At 42.4% G+C, this 23810-nt stretch overlaps 2 protein-coding genes across 2 annotated transcripts in view; both read right to left on the reverse strand.

The window, feature by feature from the left end:
- Nucleotides 1–12295: 12295 nt before the first annotated feature.
- LOC138951282 (uncharacterized) overlaps nt 12296–23810 on the reverse strand; it is a 73919-nt gene continuing 62404 nt past the window's right edge. The window contains exon 7 of the mRNA XM_070322913.1: nt 12296–12403. Within this exon, the coding sequence (XP_070179014.1) occupies nt 12296–12403 (108 nt within the window). The remainder of the gene's footprint in view (nt 12404–23810) is intronic.
- On the reverse strand, nt 12830–21158 carry LOC138951284 (uncharacterized). Its single transcript, XM_070322914.1, has 3 exons — nt 20144–21158; nt 14237–14783; nt 12830–12834 (listed from the first exon to the last, which is right to left on the reverse strand). The coding sequence occupies exons 1-3, from the start codon at nt 20573–20575 to the stop codon at nt 12830–12832; spliced, it is 984 nt and encodes a 327-aa protein (XP_070179015.1). The 5' UTR covers nt 20576–21158.

The raw sequence follows: 23810 nt of genomic DNA on the forward strand, positions 1-23810 counted from the left end.
ACCGTGAAAACACACACACACACACACACACACACACACACACACACACACACACACACACATACACACACACGTAATTAACCACATGACGTCATTATTTTCCATCTATTCCCCCGGCCCCTACAGCTGAAGCTGGTGTCAAACATCAGGTACTAACATTACAGCCCATAACAGTAGTCTTCTGTGTGGTAATCCATAAATCACTTCTTGTAGAGCTTCCAGAACACTGTATCATTAGAAAACAGGTCTACGAGTTCATCGACCGCCATTTTGAATCTTATAGATCGGAAAAAACTTATAAAAAAGTTTTCCCCACGTGGAACTAACTTATCCGAACGGTCTATGGAAAAGAACTGTGTCTAGAACCCCTACAAGTACTTGGGCAGTGGTTACCTCCCATTTAGTTTTCAGAAATGTTTGAAATTTCGCCGACACAAATCCCACGTATGAGACACGGTTATGGGCGTACGACAAACCAAAAATGACCACGTATTACACACGGGGTGGGCAGTGAAGGGGCACAGATTTAAAATTGATTGCATCGTATTCTTCATCACATTCTGAATCTAAAAAAATATATATATATATATATACTGACGTCCAAAAGAAACGCGAAAAACAGTGTCTAGTGTCATTTATTGCCTAATAAAAAAATCGTACAAAAATTCAAATTGTATTATTAATGTCCAATTTTTGGTAGAGTAGAACACTGACTTATGGTCCATAACACAGTAAGGTTGCGGAGACGATGCGATATTAGCGCTTAACAGAACAGTCAATAGCGTGTGTGGCCCCCATTAGCATCGATGACGGCCTGGCATCGGCGGTGCATTGAGCGGACCAACGTGTTGCTGGCTTGCCTGGGAATGTTGGTCCAGGCCTGCCGGACGGCCCGATCAAGATCAGCGACAGTTGTGGGCCTTGGGACGACCCTGTTGAGCTGTGTCTGGAGCAAGTCCCAAAATTGCTCAATAGGGTTCATGTCAGGAGATAACGCTGGCCAAGGCATCACCTGGATGCCTGAGCGGTGCAGGAGATCCTGAGTGGCCCTGACGGTGTGGGGGCGCGCGTTGTCGTGCTGGAAAACCCAGTTTCCATGGGCTTGAAAAAAGGGCAGTACATGAGGGTGCAGCACCTGGTCCATATAGCGCTGCGCTGTTACGCCGTTGCCGGGTCCAGGACCCAAGCCTTGGAAGATGACGGGGCCCAGCACCTGGTTGTGGCCGATGGCGCCCCACAACATGAGGCTGAGCCCACCCCAGGCGTTGTTCTCCTCGACACAGTTGTCAGCATAGCGGTAACCACTTCTTCTCCATACCCGAACACGCCCGTCGGCATGGTCAATGCAGAAACGGCTTTCATCGCTGAAAAGCACGTTCTGCCAGCGAACATTGTTCCAGTTGAGAAGGCCTTGCGCCCAATGCAGGCGTGCCTGTCTATGGCGCACGGAGAGGACGGGTCCCCTGGCTGGACGGCAGTTCTTCAGCCCCCGGAAGCGCAGTCGCCGGCTGGCCGTTTGCCTAGAAATGGGTGCCTGGTGTGTCCCTATAACAGTTCTGGCTGTTTCTGCAGCTGTTCTGAAGGGATGTGCAACATGGCTGCGGAAAATGTGCCGATCTTGCCTTGGCGTCGTCACTCGGGGTCTGCCGCTTTGCTCGGCATCAGCAGTAGAGCCAGTTATCACAAACCGCTGCAGGAGACGATAAATGGTGGATATGTGACATTGGAAAGTCGCAGCCACGGCTTCCGGCGTGTCCCCAGCCTCCAGACGTCCAATGGCTCTCTCGCGTTCAGCAGAAGTGAGTCTTGGCATGGTGATAGCGTCGCTTGAGGGACTGATGAAACCTGTAACTTTGTGCCATTTGTATCCTCTAGTGACAGTGAACACCACTCACTGATCAGCTTTTGTGCTTTTCTTGCACGTGTAGCTGAACTGCACAAGAAAAATGTATCAGCTAACTCGGGCTTTACGTGGATTGCAAGTGCGCTGATGCGGTAAAATTCACAATACACCTTCCTCAGACATCGGTCTTGATAATACTGGCTGCCAAAAATAACGCAACTTTTGTTAATCCAGAACAAAATTATTTGTAAAATAAATAATATTTTTCGCGTTTCTTTTGGACGTCAGTATATATGTCATGTTCACTCTCAAAATGTGATCACAATTAACGAAAATTAAACAATGGAGGAAATGAGCAGCCGATTTAAACAGTTCGCACCTGCATGAACCGATAACCAGCTTTCTTAGTCGTAGCCAAACAACATCAACCGAACAACTTTCAGCATCTTTCACACAGTCACTGCGCCGTCGGAGGACGCCATTTTGGATGCATCGTCAGAGAGACTGAGCTTCGACAACTTCTTCTTCTTCTTCTGCGTTCGATGTTGCTTCGACAACATTATTATGCAGTGCGCCGATACCGACAAATGCCTGGAAGCTTTCTTGGGCACAGAAAATGAGCCAGAGGACTTAGCTGATTCTGCCTGGCGCACTTCAGTTCCTGCCATCGTTCAGAATTGCCAAATCGAACAATCAACAAGTCGCGTAAGGCGAAAATACAATATTTAGTCAAGTAGCTGTCGAACTCACAGAATGAAACTGAACGCAATGCCATTTTTCAGAAAGACCGTATACTCGTAGCATCGTCAGTCCACCGCTCATGGCAAAGGCAGTGAAATTGACAAGAAGAGCGGGGTAGTAGTTGCGCTAAGAAGGATATCACGCTTTTCTGTACCTCTCTTTGTTTTAACTTTCTGAGCGTGTTTTTAATCCAAACATATCATATCTATATGTTTTTGGAATCAGGAACCGACAAGAAATAAGATGAAAGTGTTTTTAAATTGATTTCGACAATTTAATTTTGATAATAATTTTTATATATTTAATTTTCAGAGCTTGTTTTTAATCCGAATATAACATATTTATATGTTTTTGGAATTAGCAAATGATGGAGAATAAGATAAACGTAAATTTGGATCGTTTTATAAAAAAAAATTTTTTTTTACAATTTTCAGATTTTTAATGACCAAAGTCATTAATTAATTTTTAAGCCACCAAGCTGAAATGCAATACCGAAGTCCGGGCTTTGTCGAAGATTACTTGACCAAAATTTCAACCAATTTGGTTGAAAAGTGAGGGCGTGACAGTGCCGCCTCAACTTTCACGAAAAGCCGGATATGACGTCATCAAAGACATTTATCAAAAAAATGAAAAAAACGTTCGGGGATTTCATACCCAGGAACTCTCATGTCAAATTTCATAAAGATCGGTCCAGTAGTTTAGTCTGAATCGCTCTACACACACACACACACACACAGACAGACAGACACACACACACACACACACACACACACACACACACACACACACATGCACATACACCACGACCCTCGTTTCGATTCCCCCTCGATGTTAAAATATTTAGTCAAAACTTGACTAAATATAAAAAGAGTACGACTGAGGAAGTAACTGGGACATTCTTCGCTGTTCCTTCCAACTGGCAACTCCACTGAACTTGTTAGCCTTTGTTGGTGATCTGTTTCGACCGTATATATATTTTTTTCTTTTTTAATTATAAATGCCTTATTTTGTCTGAGAAAAATAACCAGTTACTGAAAAATAAAATTTAGAGCAACAAAGTTACGAAAGCAGGAAAAGACAATCCAACATTTCCAACCATGATTAAATGTCACAAAGATGTGAGTAGCATATTTGTGATGTGAAACCACGTCGTGTTTTTAACCTCCCTAAATAGCGAAGGGCGATGCGTAGCTGACCGGTGAGGCGTTATCTCGGGTTTGTGGCGTTGCACGAGAAAACCATAGCTTGAGATGAGCTGTGTTTTGAGACATGTAGCTGGTCTGGGGTAAATAACGACACAGCGTTTGAGATTTTCAACCGGGATGGTTGTCGGCGCGTGTCAGACTTGTTCTGGGAACAAGTACTCTTTCAAGAGACGGGTCTCTTAAGGTAAATGATTTACTATGTTGTATATTATTGACGTTGGAATACATAGCTGGAGTGTAAAGGTTAGTGTATACAAAGTGCACCAAATCTTAGTGTGAGAAGCTTTGAGAGAATTCTTGATGTAATTGTATCAGGGTTTTTCATGGGGAATTTCTTGAACATAATTGCTACGCATTTATGTTATGTTTAAGACGGTCATGCTTTGTAGGGGGAGTGTTATTCATAGATTAAGTGTTAGTTGGATATTGAATGTGGACGGAATGTGAACGTAGAATGAACGAGAATGTATGAGTGGTACATGAACGTTTGGAAGAAGAGATGGTTTTAGAGAATGTTGTATTAAGACTTGGTTAAATTCTTTAGGAGTTTCCATGAGGGATTTCCATGGCGTGTACTAGGGAGGGACCTTACACGGCAGAGGCGCGGGACGATAGTGGCGAGCAAGGGACTACATCGGCGCAGATGACTAGACGAGGGGAGTCTTCATCGTTACCGGTCGTGGCTGACGACGGTTGTTTCCGCTAAGGGCGGAAGGGTTTCTCGGGGAGAAACATGAAAGGTGTGTGTTGGCATCTTCAGTGAAAGGTGTGTGCTGGCATCTGTGTGTGTTGATTCAGCGAGACAAGGAAGTGAACTGGCGACATGCAGTGAGCCGTGATTCGAACTCGTGAGTGTCTGTCGGTGCCTTTTTTTGTGCGTTAATCTATATTTGAGAAAGTATCTTTATAATATGTATTTACATGCATTGAGTGAAAGCTAAGGCCAAAAAAAATAGGTCTGTTTACGGTAACATAGGCCAAACAAATAGGGTCGGTAGGTCGGGATTTTTTTTTTTTTTTTTTTTTTTTCCCCAAAAAACCATATTTTTACGTTATTTTGGCCAAAAAAAAGTCTAGGGTCGCGCGAAAAAACTAGGGTCGGTCGGGTTACCGTAAACAGACCTATTTTTTTTTTTGGCCTAAGAGGTTGTGTGAACTGTGTGTCGAAAAGTTGATTTGTATTGATGTGTTTGAAGTGAAGAAGTATGTTGTTTTTGGTTGAGGAAATAATGAGCCTGTATTCCTCCCCAAATTCTGTTGTTGAAGTGTTTGGTGTGAAAAGGGTAGAGACAGTGCAGTAGGGCAGAACACGTACATATGAAAGCAATTTCATTTATGTCACATGCAAACCACTTCGTGACATTAAAATACAAGGCAGTAGCCTCCCTTGCGTTTGTCTGACTTCTTAAATAGGTTTTTGATTCCTACTGTTCCGAAATCGAATGCGATAAAATCGTTATCGTTAGATTTGACTGTGATATCAACATGTATCAGTCTGAATGTCTCGAAAGGCTGAATCATATCAGATCTCGGCTTACGCCTCGATCTGATAAGATTTCAGCTTTCTCGACATTGAGACTGATAAATGTTGATATCTGTAGATTGTATTAGTTGTTTATTAGTTGTTGTGTTGGATTGTGGACTGGGTGGCCGAGTGGTAACGCACTTGCGCTCGGAACCGAGAGGTTGCGATCGGTTCGACCCTGGGTCAGGGCGTTAGCAATTTTCTCCCCCCTTTCCTAACCTAGGTGGTGGGTTCAAGTGCTAGTCTTTCGGATGAGACGAAAAATCGAGGTCCCTTCGTGTACACTACATTGGAGTGTGCACGTTAAAGATCCCACGATTGACAAAAGGGTCTTTCCTGGCAAAATTGTTTAGGCATAGATACAAATGTCCATCAAATACCCGTGAAGGCCGTGAAAGGTGAATGCTCGCCTAATAGGCTTGAGGTTTGCTGGTCGATGTGAATACGTGATATATTGTGTAAAAAATTCCATCTCACACGGCATTAATAGGTAACAAGCGCCTTGAGTCGCCTTGTGTGGTGAGATATGTGCGCGATATAAATACTCGTAAATAAATAAATAAAAAATAAAAATTGCGTCATTAAGACACTTCCTCTCCGCAGCCATGCTGGTATATGAAGGAAGCTATGATTAAAAGGCTCTCAACAAATCCAGCTATCTGCATGTTACCTTGCAAGAATGAGAACCTTACATGGAGTCAGAAGTGACCAGAATCCACGAACTCTACATCGTGCAGCTAATTTTCAACCAAGTAGGTAGAATCTTTGCAAAGAACTGAAACAATCGAATCGACGCGCTGTTCGTTCAATTCGTTATTTCCGTCCCCGACACATACGCAAGCTGTGTGGGAGTGGACACATCGTTGACAGAACATTTGAAGTCAAGTGTGTGGCGCAGTGGTTAAGATTTAGATCTGAATCCGAGTCATGGAATACTTACGAAAGCCGGACCCACTATCATTTGACGGCAACGTTGCCGAAAACTGGAGACATTTTCAAACTGAATTTGACATCTATATCGAGGCAGCGCATGGCAATACAAACGATCGCACTAGATCATGCATACTGTTGAATCTTGCAGGGAGAGAAGCTATTGAAAAAGCAAAGACCTTCACCTATGCGCCTGAGGTGAAGAATAACAATGGTGGCGTCATTCAGGCTGCCGAGAATCCAGAGAGTGTGGCAGTGCTGAAAAGCGAAGTTTCGCGAACTTAGTGATCCATTGACTAATGTCATAATTGAACGACACAGGTTCAACACCAGATTTCAAGGAGAATCTGAGCCTGTACAGAGCTTCATCACATCACTGAAGATCATGGCTGACACCTGTGAATTCGCAGCTTTGAAGGACTGTCTCATTCGTGATAGAATTGTCTGTGGATTGAAATCAGACTCTCTGAGAAAACAGCTGTTGAAAGAGAAAGACTTGTCACTTTACAAGGCAGTCCAGATGTGCCACATCCACGACAGTGCAGGACCGGCACGGTTGGTCTAGTGGTAAGGTTTCCGCCCCGTGATCGGGAGGTGGTGGGTTAGAACCCCGGCCGGGTCATACCTAAGACTTTAAAATTGGCAATCTAGTGGCTGCTCCGCCTGGCGTCTGGCATTATGGGGTAAGTGCTAGGACTGGTTGGTCCGGTGTCAGAATAATGTGACTGGGTGAGACATGAAGCCTGTGCTGCCGAGAATCCAGAGAGTGTGGCAGTGCTGAAAAGCGAAGTTTCGCGAACTTAGTGATCCATTGACTAATGTCATAATTGAACGACACAGGTTCAACACCAGATTTCAAGGAGAATTTGAGCCTGTACAGAGCTTCATCACATCACTGAAGATCATGGCTGACACCTGTGAATTCGCAGCTTTGAAGGACTCTCTCATTCGTGATAGAATTGTCTGTGGATTGAGATCAGACTCTCTGAGAAAACAGCTGTTGAAAGAGAAAGACTTGACACTTTACAAGGCAGTCCAGATGTGCCACATCCACGACAGTGCAGGACCGGCACGGTTGGTCTAGTGGTAAGGTTTCCGCCCCGTGATCGGGAGGTGGTGGGTTAGAACCCCGGCCGGGTCATACCTAAGACTTTAAAATTGGCAATCTAGTGGCTGCTCCGCCTGGCGTCTGGCATTATGGGGTAAGTGCTAGGACTGGTTGGTCCGGTGTCAGAATAATGTGACTGGGTGAGACATGAAGCCTGTGCTGCGACTTCTGTCTTGTGTGTGGCGAACGTTATATGTCAAAGCAGCACCGCCCTGATATGGCCCTTCGTGGTCGGCTGAGCGTTAAGCAAACAAACAAACAAACAAACAAACAAACGACAGTGCAGAGAAACACAGCACGCAGATGTCACAGAGCCATGAAGTGAATGCTGGCACTCACAAATCTCAACCATCGCAGAACAACTCAAGGCCATGTTTGTACTGCGGCCGCAGCCATGCACGAAATAAAGAACTTTGCCCCACACTTGGAAAAAAGTGCTCGGCCTGTTCCAAGATGAACCACTTTGCGCAAGTATGTAAGTCAAGTCGGACTCAAAGGCGACAAGCAAGTCAGAACGTGAATGTTGTTGATGACGAGGAAGATGCTACTGAAGATTGGGAGGTCCACGCCGTCATGCAGACACAGCATCACAATGAAATACACGGCACAGCAACCATAAATGCACGTAACATTAGACTGAAAATTGACACCGGAGCAAAATGCAACGTCCTTCCGCTGTCACATTTTCAGAAAGTGAAAGCGACTGAAAAGATCAACAAGTCAAAAGCGGTGAACCTTGTGGCTTATGGTGGCGATCGTTTCTCCACTCTGGGCACCGTTGATCTTCACTGCAGGATCGGCGATACGATGCAGATGATCACGTTTCAAGTCATTAATCGACTGGCCACCCCCATCCTTGGTTTAAATGATGCCCTCCGCCTACAGCTCATTGAGCTTGACAAATCGGTGTACGAGCTCAAGAACGAAGACAAAACTCAGCTTCATGCACAGATTGCTACAGAGTTTCGGGACCTGTTTGATGACGACAAGCTAGGGACACTTCCACCCAAGTACGTCATGAGAGTTGACCCCACCGTCGCTCCAGTAGTCAAACTAGCACGCAAGATTCCTCAGGCCATGGAGACGAAGGTCAAAGAAGAGCTGGAAAACATGATCATGAAAGGCGTCATAGTGCGCGAAACTGAGCCCACAGAATGGGTTTCGCAAATGGTTGCCACAAAGAAAAAAAATGGTGACGTCCGAATTTGCTTGGATCCCAGAGACCTCAATAAATCTCTTCAACGACCACACTGTCCCATGCGTACAGCAGACGACGTAGCATCACGCATCGGCAACGCAAAAGTCTTCTCAACCCTAGACGCAAAGGCTGGATTTTGGCAAATCCGGATGGACAAACATTCCTCACTGCGAACCATATTCAGCACTCCCTTTGGGAGGTACAGGTTCATTCGCATGCCTTTTGGTATCAACACAGCCTCAGAAGTCTTTCAGCAGGCTATGGAAAGACTGTTTGAGGGCTACCCATGCGCAATCATCGTCGACGATATTCTGATTTGGGGCTCAACCATGGAGGAACATGATGCAAACCTGAGAAAGATTCTGGAGAGAGCGCGTCAGATCGGACTGAAGTTGAACCTCAGCAAATGCAAGTTTTGAGCAAAGAGCGTGTCTTTTGTTGGACACAGATTCACCGAGGATGGTCTGAAGCCTGACACTGAAAAAAACTGATGCTATCCGGAACATGCCGCCACCGGAGAACCAAGCTGCGCTTCAACGTTTCCTCGGCATGACGAACTATTTGAGCAAGTTCATCAATGACTACAGCGAGAAGACATCCATATTGCGCGAACTTCTGCACAAAGACGTTGTGTGGAACTGGACTGAAATGCACCAGCAGGCGTTTGACCCACTGAAAAAGGACCTTGCGAATCCTCCAGTGCTGAAATTCTTTGACCCTGCAAAGCCTGTGGTTTTGTCTGTGGATGCTTCCAAAAGCGGACTTGGTGCAGCATGTCTCCAGAACGAGTCGAGTAGTCCCCTGTTGCTTTCGCTTCACGAGCTCTTTCAGATGCCGAAACCAGATACGCACAGATTGAAAAGGAGCTCCTGGCTGCAGTCTTTGCTTGCAAGAAATTCCATGATTTTATCTACGGTCTGCAAGTGACCATAGAGACTGACCACAAGCCTCTAATCAGCATCGTAAAGAAGCCTCTGAATGATGCCCCAGCTCGTCTACAGAGAATGCTCCTGCAGTTGCAGCGATACCACCTGCAGTTCGTCTACAAGAACGGGAAAGAACTGTTCTTGGCTGACACGCTATCCAGAGCTCACCCTGAAGGACCAGCCGAAGGATCAGAATTTGAGCATGACGTTATGACCGTGTTATCCATCTCGCCGTCCAGAATGACGGAGTTGCAACAAGAAACACTGGCTGACGCGACCATGCAGAAACTAGCAAAGTTTATCACAGAAGGTCAGCCTGCACACGAGCGTAGTGTGCCGCCTGAGCTCAAACCTTACTTTTCTTTCCGCAACGAATTGGTGATTGAAAATGACATCATCCTGAAAGGACAGCGGGCGGTGATTCCGCCAACGCTACGGTCAACATATGTTGCTGTCCTACACAAAGGCCACATGGGAGTTGAGCGCACCAGAAAACTCGCTAGTGACATCGTCTTCTGGCCAAGAATGCGCCAAGACATTGAGCACACTGTCTCACAATGCTCCGCCTGTAACAGCAACAAAGCCCACCTGCAGAAACAACCTCTCATCAACCATCCTGTTCCTGAGCCTCCATGGTCAACCGTTGCTGCCGACCTGTTTGACTGGAACAACCACCAGTACCTAGTTGTCGTTGACTCGTACTCTGGATGGTTTGAAATGGACTATTTGTCTGACAGCACTTCACGCTCAGTCATTGACAAAATGAAACGCCTCTTCGCGACTCAAGGCATCCCAGAAAAACTCACGACCGACAATGGCAGTCAGTTCGTCAGTCATGAATTTGAACAATTTGCAAAAGAATGGAACTTCGTACACACCACCAGCAGCCCTTACTACCCAAAGTCCAATAGCCTGGCTGAAAACGCTGTCAAACAGGCCAAGCAGTCAACACCCCAAGAGACGCCATGGGGTCACCGGCACAGCGCCTACTATCCCGACGCACCCGCACCACCCTGCCAACCTCAACAAAGCTCTTGAGACCCAAGCCCTTGAACACCACCTCTGTCTCAAAGCAGTTAAAATCCGCCCGTCGGCAGCAGAAATGTCATCACGACAAGTCAGCAAAAGACCAAAGACCACTGAGACCCAGTCAAGTGGTGTGCATGCAAACTAAAAAAGGATTTCAGAAGCTTGCTGTTGTGAAGTCCGCCCGCGGCAGCCCTTGGTCGTATGTCGTCACATCCGACGGCGCAGACTATGTCCGCAACAGACAACATCTCCTGCCTGTCCGTGAACCCAGACCGCAGTGGACCATCTCTAACGACAGCGCTTCGAACAATGAACAGAGGCAGCTAGACTCATGTCCTCTGCCACAGGCAACTCTTTGGCACTCAGTTACTGTTCATCCCACAGCAACTAACCCAACCCCTCCCATGCCACAAGTGCCCAGGAGAATCTCTACCACCCCACTTCGCCCCGTGTCACCCACAACGCTCTCTTCCAAATCTCTGTCACCTCCACATCCTGCGCCACCAGCATTGCCAGCCAGCCCTGATCTGATGCCTCCTTCAGTACCCAGTCAGCCCAAGGTCCAGTTCGAGGATACTCTCACACAACCCACGGTGACGCGCTGTGGAAGAGTTGTGAAGCCAAATCCAAAATATTTTGACACTTGATCACATTGACACTGACCGATGTTGGCAACAATACAGCCAGAATCTGTATTCGAACACAGAAACAAACAATCAAGACAGTGTGAGGTCATTGCAAAATCGAAATCGTTCAGAAAGAAAAGGAAAAAACAGTTGACAATTTACTTGTTTTCTTTGTTTTTCTCAGAACCGTTTAGTTATTTTCTTTCATTCAGGAAGAAAGGACAGAGACAGTTGACAATTTACTTGTTTTCTTTGTTTCAATATTTTATTATACCTTGCATGAAGAGCAGAAATTAATAACTTTATGTTTGAGTTTAGAGTTTCATGCTACTTTTTTTTTAGCATCGCTTTGTTTTGTTACATCTCCATTGAGAAGGGAAATGCAGATTGTATTAGTTGTTTATTAGTTGTTGTGTTGGGTTGCGTCATTAAGACACTTCCTCTCCGCAGCCATGCTTGTATATGAAGGAAGCTATGATTAAAAGGCTCTCAACAAATCCAGCTATCTGCATGTTACCTTGCAAGAATGAGAACCTTACCTCGATCTGATGTGATTTCAGCTTTCTCGACATTCAGACTGATAAATGTTGATATCACAGTCAAATCTAACGATAACTAATAATGTCAAAAAAAAGAACCGGTTCAATACACTGTCTTTACTCAGAAAATTGAACTTCATACCGTATTTCACGTTTGAACACGGGTGCAAAAGTTCGTCTGCTACTCAATACAATATCAAAACATGAAAAAAAAAGTATCTGCCTTTATCGCCTTAGCAGAAAAAGAGCAAAACTATGTACTTGATTTTATTCCCACCCAAATAAACTGATGTTAAGTGTTCGCACAATTGAATGACTTTCATTGAACTATTTAACCGCGCATAAATCCCTTGCTTGTGCAGGCAGACTGGCAGAGTAATTAGGACTCGATCAAATTGTGGCACAAAAACACAGTTTTCCTTTGAACATCTAAAGAAAGGAGGAATAAATAAGTTAATGGTCGAAGTTAGCGGATCATGAAAAAAAGGAGCTTCAGCGAGTATTTCGGTCAACCGATAAAGATGTTATTAGGATTTTTGTGGGTTGATTTTTTTAGCGGGCCACTCTGAATATTACTGGAAAACCCAGCGATTTTAGATAATGTATTTAAATACAGTTGAATCATTTATAACGAACCTAGCCAGAAGTTGCGTTTCGTGTCACCAAACCCAATGCGATAGTCCATCCAATCCCGAAAGAAGTCCACTGAGTCGTCCATTCTTCTCTGGAAAACCTGAAAATAAAGACAGTGTAAGCATACTTACGAGGGGGTTCATGGGTGCAAATATCCAACCTTTTATACGACAATGATACCGGTACAGCTTGGCGGTGACCTTGCGAATACGTTTTCTCTGCTGAAATGACAATAAGTTACCAAGACAAACTCAATTCGAGACATTCTTTGTCATTTCCCTTGAACATACATAAGAAGTGACGACAAACAAAAGAAGTGACAGAATCTTTACGTGACGTCATTATACCCATGTATGGCGTCTGTTCCGACTTCACTTCCCCTTTGACGTCAAATATTTCACTTTAGATGAGAGGGTCAAGAAAAAAAGTCTTGTGTTTTGCCTTTGTTCTTTCTAAACTTGACTACTGCAACTCTCTTCTCTCTGGCTGTCCTCTGTACCTTCTGCATACACTACAGCAGCACGCCTCATTCTGAAAGCACGAAAACGAGATCACGCAACACCACTTCTTCACACACTGCACTGGTTAGGGGAGGGAGGGGGAGGGTGGGACAAAAAACTCCCTTTTTGGAAAATCTCATTCAATACTAAAGACAAAAACACAAAACTGGTGTCATTGGAAACTTTATTGAATTTGCCACAAAACAAAGAAAATAAAAAATAGATTTATTTAACCGACTCAGGAGAATTCGCAGTTAAAGACGCAAACAAATGTGGGGCAGGGTGGAACATGACGGAGCAGGGCGGGACATTGCTTGGGGCAGGGTGGAACATGACGGGGCAGGGTTGGACATATGAATTTGTGTGTGAAATTAAGAACCTTGTACCAGCTAAAACAACGCCCTCGTGAATCTTCATTGAAGATTTCCGATGATTGGTGATACGATCCCTGCAGAGTCCACCGCCTGTCCTCACTGAACAAACGCTTCTTTGAAGCTCTGGCTTTCTTGGCCACAGCTCGAGGTTTCTTGGGCACAGCTCGAGGTTTCTTGGCCACCTTTTTATATTTAGTCAAGTTTTGACTAAATATTTTAACATCGAGGGGGAATCGAAACGAGGGTATGATGTATGTGTGTCTGTCTGTCTGTCTGTCTGTCTGTGCGTGTGTGTGTGTGTGTGTGTAGAGCGATTCAGACTAAACTACTGGACCGATCTTTATGAAATTTGACATGAGAGTTCCTGGGTATGAAATCCCCGAACGTTTTTTTCATTTTTTTGATAAATGTCTTTGATGACGTCATATCCGGCTTTTCGTGAAAGTTGAGGCGGCACTGTCACGCCCTCATTTTTCAACCAAATTGGTTGAAATTTTGGTCAAGTAATCTTCGACGAAGCCCGGGGTTCGGTATTGCATTTCAGCTTGGTGGCTTAAAAATTAATTAATGACTTTGGTCATTAAAAATCGGAAAATTGTAAAAAAAATTAAAAATTTATAAAACGATCCAAATTTACGTTTATCTTATTTTCCATCATTTGCTGATTCCAAAAACATATAAATATGTTATATTCGGATTAAAAACAAGCTCTGAAAATTAAATATATAAAAATTATTATCAAAATGTTTTTTTCGAAATCGTTTTAAAAACACTTTCATCTTATTCCTTGTCGGTTCCTGATTCCAAAAACATATAGATATGATATGTTTGGATTAAAAACACGCTCAGAAAGTGAAAACGAAGAGAGGTACAGAAAAGCGTGCTATCCTTCTCAGCGCAACGAATATCCCGCTCTTCTTGTCAATTCCACGGGCACTGCCTTTGCCACGGGCGGTGGAGTGACGATGCTACGAGTATACGGTCTTGCTGCGTTGCGTTGCGTTCAGTTTCATTCTGTAAGCCTCAGCTACTTGACTAAATATTGTATTTTCGCCTTACGCGACTTGTTCTTCTTCGCTTCCATCTCTGCTTTTTCTGGTGTGTCCGTCAACACTCGGCTTCTGCCAAGCGCTTGGCCGGTACGCTTCCCCTGCTGGGTAGCTTTTGGGTATGGCCTGCTAACTTCAGGTGAGCAGATCAGAACAGAGTCAGGGGAACGAGATGCGCTTGGATCAGGTGGACAGTCAGCAGCGCTTGAATCAGGTGGACCGTCAACAGCAGCGTTTTGGGCGGCTTGTGTTGAAGTTTCAATGGGAGTGGTTGATTGTTGACAGGGTTTGTCGCTGATGTAGCTTTGGTAGAAGTCGGTTTCTGAAAAGACTTCGGTATCCAGTGGGCAGATGCCCGTGGACTTGAAACCACTGGTGATGTTCTGAATTGTGAAGGCACTGTTATATGCAGTGCCAAGGATTCCTGCGACGTCGTGGATCGTCTGACATTTTCCAGGGTTGTTGTACATCGGCAGTTTCACGCAGAGTGTGGGTGCTGCTTGGATAAATCTCACACAACAGCAGAGTGCCCCAACCCCATCAAATGCCGCCAGTGTCTGAAAGACAATCATCAAGCTGGCGATCCCATTTGTGACATGACCCCTGACATCTCCCCCGAACTCATGCCCCCTCCACCTCCCCATCCCCCTCCCCCCCAAACCCCGTCCAGAACAAACACACTGACGAAGGAACCAGAGGCCCCCTGCAGACAACAAAGTCCAAGCCCTTCTACTAGTAGAGGTAGGCCTAGGGCAGTCAAGTCGAAGCAAGTCTCTGGGCAGAGCACCCTGCACTTCAACAAGCGAGACAGCAGCTCAGTAAAGCGATTGCGTTCTCGATCTGTTTCACCGAAACAAGACAGCAGCCCCAAACAACAGGGCAGCAAACAACCGAGACTGACAATGCCACAAACACCCGATAGCGACGGGAAAGAGAACACGTGCGACACGGACACGGAGACGACAGGGCTCGACACAGCAACACACATCAGCTTAGGCAGTCTTTTGTGCTAAACCCTGACCGTACTTCCCTGTTGACTGGTGACTTTCACGTACTACGTGACGGCGATGGTGAAGGACTATGAATTGGCTTTGCGACTTAATTACACTTGGGTTTAATGAATAGCGTCTCGGTATATATTTGATTTATTAAAAAAAAGAAAATATGATTTGATATGCTTGCAGGAATCATATATTACGGACGACGTGAAAGATCAGTGGGAGAGAGAATCAATCAATCAATCAATCAAAATGAAGCTTATATAGCGCGTATTCCGTGGGTACAGTTCTAAGCGCTTGTCAAATGGGGTGGAAGAGTGTTTCATTCTTCAGTTTCCTGTCAGAGCATGGGACAAATTATTCTCCTAAAAAAAAGTTTTGATGGTGAAGCAGAATTAGTTTTTAAAACAGAAAGAATTTTGTGTCTGAAAATTACATTTGAAAATGATTTTCTTTATTTGGTGAATATTTATTTTCCTAATAATTCTTTCGAAAAAAGTCAATTATGGGCACAAGTTAATTCGTGTTTTGAAGAATTCGAAGGTGGGAAAATAATTTGTGGGGATTTTAATTGTGTTTTGAATAACGAGATAGATATTGTGAGTGGTGAAAAACATAAAAAATCTGATGTTATTAATTTTCAAAATGTTTTGCATAGTAACGATCTGAATGATGTTTGGCGCTTGTTTCACATCGACGAAAAGGAGTTTTCCAGGAGCAGGAAGAGCCCTTTCATAGCCCGTCGACTTGACTATATTCTTCTCTCTGGTGGCTAATTGTTTGATAAAACATTATTTTGTGACATGGTCTCAGTACCACATTCAGATCACCGATTAATTGAGTTGAAAATTCAGTTTGTGAACATAGTACGCGGACCTTCTTACTGGAATAATCAGTTATTGCGAGACAAAGGTTTTGTTGATTTAATGAATAATTTGATTGATGCATTTTTGTTGCAAAATAAAGGTCTATGTGACTCCTTAAAATGGAAATTATTAAAAATTCAAATGCGGGAATTGTGCACAGCCTATGCAGCAGGAAGAAAGCGAAAACAAAATAATTCCCAGCTTTCTCTTCATAAGGATTTGGATGAAACGGACACTCTTTTAGCAAATAATCCACAAGATCTGAATCTGTTAATGAAAAGAGAAAAAATTAAAGTAGAGCTTGAGGTCTTTTCATTGGAAGAAGCCCAGAGTGCCCAAGTTCGCTCTCGCGTCCAGTTCATAGAAGAAGGTGAGAAGAACACAAAGTATTTTTTGAATTTGGAAAGAAGTAAAGCTAACATGAAAATTATGGATCGTTTACAGACAGACGACGGGAGGGTATTTAATACACAGAAATAGATTATGAAAGAACAAGTACGATTTTTTAAAGACTCATATGAAAAAAGTGCGGAATTTAACCAGATGAGCGCAAACGAATTTGTACAAGATTTAAATATACCACTTCGCTCCAATGACCAAAAAGGTGAATTGGACTCGGAGATTACCAGGAAGGAACTAACTATTGCCCTTAAATTATTAAATAACGATTCAGCCCCAGTATAAAGTATTTTGGTTGAAGATAAGGGATGTAGTTCATGCCTCATTTGTAGCATCATTTGTTAATTGCGAATTATCGCCCACTCAAAAACAAGCTGTTCTGACCTTAATTCATAAAGGTAATGATTTACCTAGGGACGATCTCGGCAATTGGAGACCAATATCTCTGACAAATACAGATTACAAGAAAATTGCAAAATGTTTAGCATTGCGACTTTCCACTGCAATAGGTGATGTTATTCATGAAAATCAAGTTGGCTTTATGAAAGGAAGAAAAATAAGTAACATGATTAGACTCACTGATGATACCATAGATATTATGAACACAATGGATAAACCTGGAGTTTTATTAGCAGTTGACTTTCGACGTGCATTTAATTCCATATCCAAAGATTATATTTTGTTTGCATTTGATAAGTTTGGTTTTGGGGATAACTTTAAACAAGTCGCGTAAGGCGAAAATACAACATTTAGTCAAGTAGCTGTCGAACTCACAGAATGAAACTGAACGCAATGCAACGCAGCAAGACCGTATACTCGTAGCATCGCCAGTCCACCGCGTACGGCAAAGGCAGTGAAATTGACAAGAAGAGCGGGGTAGTACTTGCGCTGAGAAGGATAGCACACTTTTCTGTACCTCTCTTTGTTTTAACTTTCTGAGCGTGTTTTTAATCCAAACATATCATATCGATATGTTTTTGGAATCAGGAACCGACAAGGAATCAGATGAAAGTAGTTTTAAATTGATTTGGACAATTTAATTTTGATAATAATTTTTATATATTCAATTTTCAGAGCTTGTTTTTAATCCAAATATAACATATTTATATGTTTTTTGAATCAGCAAATGATGGAGAATAAGATGAACGTAAATTTGGATCGTTTTAGAAAAATATAAATATTTTTACAATTTTCAGATTTTTAATGACCAAAGTCATTAATTAATTTTTAAGCCACCAAGCTGAAATGCAATACCGAAGTCCGGCCTTTGTCGAAGATTGCTTGGCCAAAATTTCAATCAATTTGATTGAAAAATGAGGGCGTGACAGTGCCGCCTCAACTTTTACAAAAAGCCGGATATGACGTCATCAAAGGTATTTATCAAAAAAAGGAAAAAAACGTCCAGGGATATCAATCCCAGGAACTCTCATGTCACATTTCATAAAGATCGGTCCAGTAGTTTGGTCTGAATCGCTCTACACACACGCACACACACACACACACACACACACACACACACACACACACACACACACACACACACACACACATACACCACGACCCTCGTCTCGATTCCCCCTCGATGTTAAAACATTTAGTCAAAACTTGACTAAATGTAAAAATGGGCTTCTGTCCTGATGAACAATAGTCAAAGTTGTATTAATTATACAGGGTGGATATCCGAACCATTTCCTGTGGAAACTGGCATTCGTCAAGGATATCCATTCTCGCCAATGGCTTTTGTTATTGCCCTTGAAATGTTGGCGAACAAGATTCGATCTGATGAAGCTATTAAGGGTATCCATCTGCCTATGTCACCCTTTGAGGTATCACCAATCACGGTCCTAAAACTGCTATTATATGCTGATGACGTCACTCTTTTTTCGCATGATGAAATAGATCTAGAAAGGGCGTTATACATTTTGAATATATTTAAACGTTTTTCCAACTTGGAAGTGAATGTTAACAAAACGGAAGCCATGTGGATAGGGTCCAAAATGGTGTGTACAGATCAGTATTTTGGTCTTAAATGAAAACGTAAAGTAAAAATTGTTGGAATTATGTTTCCAAACAATATACCCGCATCGTCTTTAGAGGAAAACTGGTCAAAGAAAATTCAACGAATACAACAAATAATCGCCAATTGGTCAAAAAAAATGTAAGTATACAAGGTAAAATTTGTATTGTTAAAACCTTTCTTATATCTCAATTCGTTTATATTTTCCAGTCTCTGGCAGTACCTCATCATGTGTTACACCATATTAATTCCATTTTGTTTAGGTTTATTTGGAAGAAAAAGTATTCAAATACGCGCGCATTTGAAAAAGTAAGACGAAAAGTTATGTGTAAAGAAAAAGATTATGGTGGTTTGAATATGATAAACGTAGTAGTTATGCACAACTCATTTATGATTTCCTGGCTTGTTAATTTGCATAACTCCACACAAAAGTATTGGTCTGTTATTCCAAGATATTGTCTGGCATGTCTGGGCATTGGTTTATCGTGCTTTGACTCAAATGCATCTTCCAAAACGATGAATGGCCTCAATAGTTGCAGATCATTGTTTTGGAAACAAGTGTTATTAACTTGGCTTGACAATAAAAGTGTTTTCTGTGAAAAGTATAATTTTGAACCAGTACATTTGAAGGACCAATGCATTTGGAACAATATGAATATTCAATTTAAACATAAATGCCTATTTTTTAAAGATTTTATAAAATATAATATCTCATTTGTAAAGGATGTCATGAATGAAAATGGTATTATTATTTCTTTTGAAGATTTATGTGAAAAAGTGGGTTATACACCATCCAGACAGTTTGAATATAATGCATTATGCACAGCACTTAAATCCAGACGCACAGACACATTACCATATCAATATTTTACATTGCAGGATTTCATTATTAATTGTGGAAAAATAACAGCAAAGTTTATTAGAGCATGTTTAGTTGATCTTGATGTCCAGATTTCGAGTGCCTGTGATTTTTGGAAACGAAAACATAATGTAGATTTGGATAAGAGAAACTGGTTACTGGCTGTTAACAGCACAAAAGAAGAAAGATTACGTCTGCTGCACTGGAAATTATTACATAGAATATATCCAACCAATATTTTATTAAACAAAATGGGATTACGAACATCGAATAAATGTGAATTTTGTAATGAATTAGACACTCTTGAACATTTCTTTTTTAGTTGCCAAGAGGTGATGAAGGGTTGGAAAATATGTAAAGATTTTGTTTATAAGAAAATACATGTTGCCATTATTTTGAATGAAGAAAATGTATTTTTGGGTTATTTTAGGGAAAGTGTGAAAAATGATTATATTTATTTTGTGAATTATTGTATTTTAATCACCACAATGACCATTGGAAAATTTAAATATGGGAAAAAGTTAGATTTGGGTGTATTATTGGAAACTGAGCTGAACATTAGGAATAAATTTATGTTATGATTATATTTATTTATTTACTTAAACATATTAGTTTACTGATAAAGTTTGTTGATTTAAAAATGTACAAATTTGACTGAGAAAAGAAAAGACCTATGAAGAAGGTTTGCTCCAAGCCACACACGAAAAAAAAAAAAAAACAAATAAATAAAAAAAAATAATTGTAGTAGCAAACCTGCATGCAACTGAGGTTAAAAAAAAAAAGAAAAAAGGTTGTTGTACATCCATGAGGTGATCGCTGCGTTGTACTGCCTCTTCAGCGGGCTAAAGACGGTCTTGTCCAACGGTTGGAGCCTGTGACTACAGTGGGGAGGGAGACTCAACAGCACAATGCCGTTGTCTCTGCAGTAGTCAACTGCTTCCACTGAGATGTGGGATACATGATTGTCTAGAATGACAAGGACTTTGTTCTCCACCGTGCATCGAAGATGTTTCTGAATATGGTGGAGGCACTGCACGAAGATCTCCTGCGTCATCCACCCGCTTAGGTTACAAAAGCCTTGGGTGCCTGGTGGTGCACCGAACAGCATATGGGTTCTTGAAGTTCTTTCTTGGGAACACGAGGCAGGGTGGCAGGCAGTTCCCGATGCCGTTGATGATGCCCAGCATCGTAACTGTCTCTCCACGCTCATGCGAGACCAGTTGTGCGACCTGCTTGACACCAGCCTCAGCAACCACCTTCTGAGGCCTCTGGGAGGTGGTTAGTGCCGTTTTATCTACATTGTAGATTCTTTCGGGCGTTAGGGTGTGTTCTTGGTACAGCCGCCTCAATTTCTCAAAGAAGGTACCAACATTGTGCTTGTTGAATGCAGTTGCTCTTGCAATGCTGGTCGCCTCAGGGGTTCTGATGCTGAGCTGACGATGGCGACTCTTGAATGCTGTCATCCAGTCTTTTCCGGCTTGTTTGTTTTTCTCCCAGTTGTCTGGAACACGATTCCCATTTCGAATGGCTAGGGTGTAAGCTAATGACTTTACAGTCGCAGTGTCTAGAGGAAATCCAATGCGTGATGCGGTCAGTAAGTACTGAACTAACTCAACTTCCTCTTCAATGGTGGAAATCAGCCTTGACTGGGACATCTCACTATATGAGGCCAGCTTCTTTCCTTCGCCATCTTTCCTCACTGCTCGCCATAAAGAGGATTTTTTAATTCCAAATTCTTCAGCGACTTGTCGGAAAGACTGGCCTTTTCTGGCAGCCATCACTGTTTTGTGGAGTTGCTGGACATTTTCAGTAGATCTTTTTGTCCGGTCTGTTTTTCTTTTGTATGTTCTCACCATCTGAAAGTGGAAAGAAAATAAAAGGAAACATTTACTTATTTGTTTACTTATTTATCTATTGATTTATTTATGTATTTCAATTTCACATCCTTTGCAAATATTGATTTTAGACGAACAAGAACAATACCGAAAAAGAACTTGAAAAGAAAAACAATAACCATATAAAAGTTTCAACTAAAAAAAATATTGATAAAATTAGTGATATGCATGTAAAACAAACAATAGATTATTCATTGTTTATAGACTGGGAGAAATTTACGGAGAGGGGCAGGGGTAGGGTGGGACACCCACGGGGCAGGGTGGAACACTGAAGGGGCAGGCTCGGACTGTTCCACCCTGCCCCGTCCCACTCTGCCCCTCGGTGGATCAGTGCAATTAAATCTAAAATTGTCAAGAAACCACAGAGTATTGAAAGTAGCATCCGGCAGCATAATATGCCTGAATAATTTCTCTCTGCAGGTGTCAAGTTTCATTCTTGTCAAGTCAAAACAAAGCATACAAAGCTTGCTAAAAATTTACTTACGGTTGGAATCTGGATAATATTTTCTGCCTCATCAAAACCAAACACGACTGTCTGCAGGACTTTGGCGCCAGACACTGGTCTGGGAAATCACAGCTTGGCGGGAAAACAAAAGTCCCGGAAAAAGCACCGCATCATCACTAAAATTAACCTGTTCCACCCTGCCCCATGTACCACCCTACCCCTCCCTCCCCTACCTATTCAAGCCCGCATTGACTACAAACTGTCCACTCTCTGCTTTAACTTCTTTTCTGGCTCGTCTCCTGCTTACTTCTCTGAACTCCTCACCGTTTATTCTCCAGCAAGACAACTCCGTGCCTCTTCTGACTGTTGCATCCTCACCATTCCACACACCAAAACCAAAACATACGGACAGCGCACTTTTACTTTCTGCGCACCCACACAATGGAATTCTCTCCCCTTTCACATCCGCCACTCTCAGTCACCCCAAGCATTCAAACGAGCACTTAAAACGCACCTCTTCAAGAAATACAACCCCTGATTTTGTTTTCTCAGTCCATCAGTAGGCTACATGCAGTGTATTTGTTGTTTTAGTGATAATGTGATAATGTATATAAACATCTGGGGCTGTTTTCAGTATTGTTGATAACATGTTTTGGGTTGATTAAGGGTATTCAGCTGGTATTTCCTTGTTTTTACTACCTATTTTATTCATGTTTTTATTACTTAGTTAGTGGAAGAATCCTTTGTAATGTATGTTTGATGGTGTATGCTTTTAATTAAGCGTTGCTGAGTATGAATGTAGATGCAAATGCTTGTGTAACTGTGTTTGAATTTTAAATGTGTCAAGCGCAAAGAGCATAATATTGTAAAGTTATGATGGTGCGCTATATAAATGCTCATGTATTATTTAAGTTATTGAGACATCCCAGTGCACTGAGGGATTTATAGAGCAAATCTCGAATTTTCTCGATTTGCTCTATAAATCCCTTAGTGCACTGGGATTGTTTCAATAACGATATTGTCAGTACCGCCAGAGAAAAAAAGAAGATTCAAAACGCACATTTTGCAACGCGCATTTGGATAGGCGTAACTGTGTGGTCAGGTTTGTGTCACTGGATCTACTTTTGTGTGGGCTGTCTCAAGTGTGTCGTGCTTTCGTCACACGCAAACTCTTGTTTTAATTTCTGTTGGTAAATTCCAGTGTATCGTTAAGCTAAAAAGTGATGATCTTTCATAGAGACCTCATTTAAACTCGGAGAAAGGACTGTGCTCTTAATTTGCGATTCAAAACCTTCATCGAGCTTCGACAGATTGACTGTGCAGAGTTTTGCCCCTTGCCAAGGTCGACGGAAAGCGGCACATTTTCAAATTAAATGGGGGCTTTGTTCCTCGTGTGGTATCTTCACTCATCGGGGAGTCTGGTACTAAATATGAACGGTAAGAATGCTCTGAACCCTACACGTATTATATCCCCATCGTTTTTTCGTTCACATTTGCCCAACATGTTAATTTGCTGAGCGGGGTTTATGTCGTCTGCTAGGGCAATCAAACCACTGCATGCAGTTTGCACTGAGTCTGCACGCACGAGGCAGGCTGGAAATAAGTCTTATATATGGTAAGAACGTTCTGAACCCTACACGTTTTCGATTACGATTGTTCTTGCCTTGAAATAATGATTCGGAAACCATTCATTTACTGAACTGATGCAGTCGTATTTCAGTGTAGTCAGTGCTACGTATTACAGAGTCGATCGAGTCAGTCTTCCAAACTGGTCTAGCTGGTACGTTATCGGAATAACACTTGTGTTTTCTGCTAGCGGGTGGGAATTTTATACTAACTCATCATTTGGTAATGTGGATGATAACCTACATGCCACTAACACGGCATATGAGAAGAATCTATGCAAGTCGGCGAAAATTAGATGAAACACAGCGGCTTCTATTTTTAGATCAGTGGCACTGTGGCACAGGCACATGCAATCTGTCAGAAAAAAACCCACTTCTGCTTTAATTGAGAAGCAGGGAATTTATGGTCATTTGGTATTGTGGAGAATATAAGCTACATGTCAGTAATTAATTCTGAGGATGAGAGCACAGTCTTGTTTA

Source organism: Littorina saxatilis, linkage group LG16 (assembly GCF_037325665.1).
Source record: "Littorina saxatilis isolate snail1 linkage group LG16, US_GU_Lsax_2.0, whole genome shotgun sequence".
NCBI lineage: Eukaryota > Metazoa > Mollusca > Gastropoda > Littorinimorpha > Littorinidae > Littorina > Littorina saxatilis.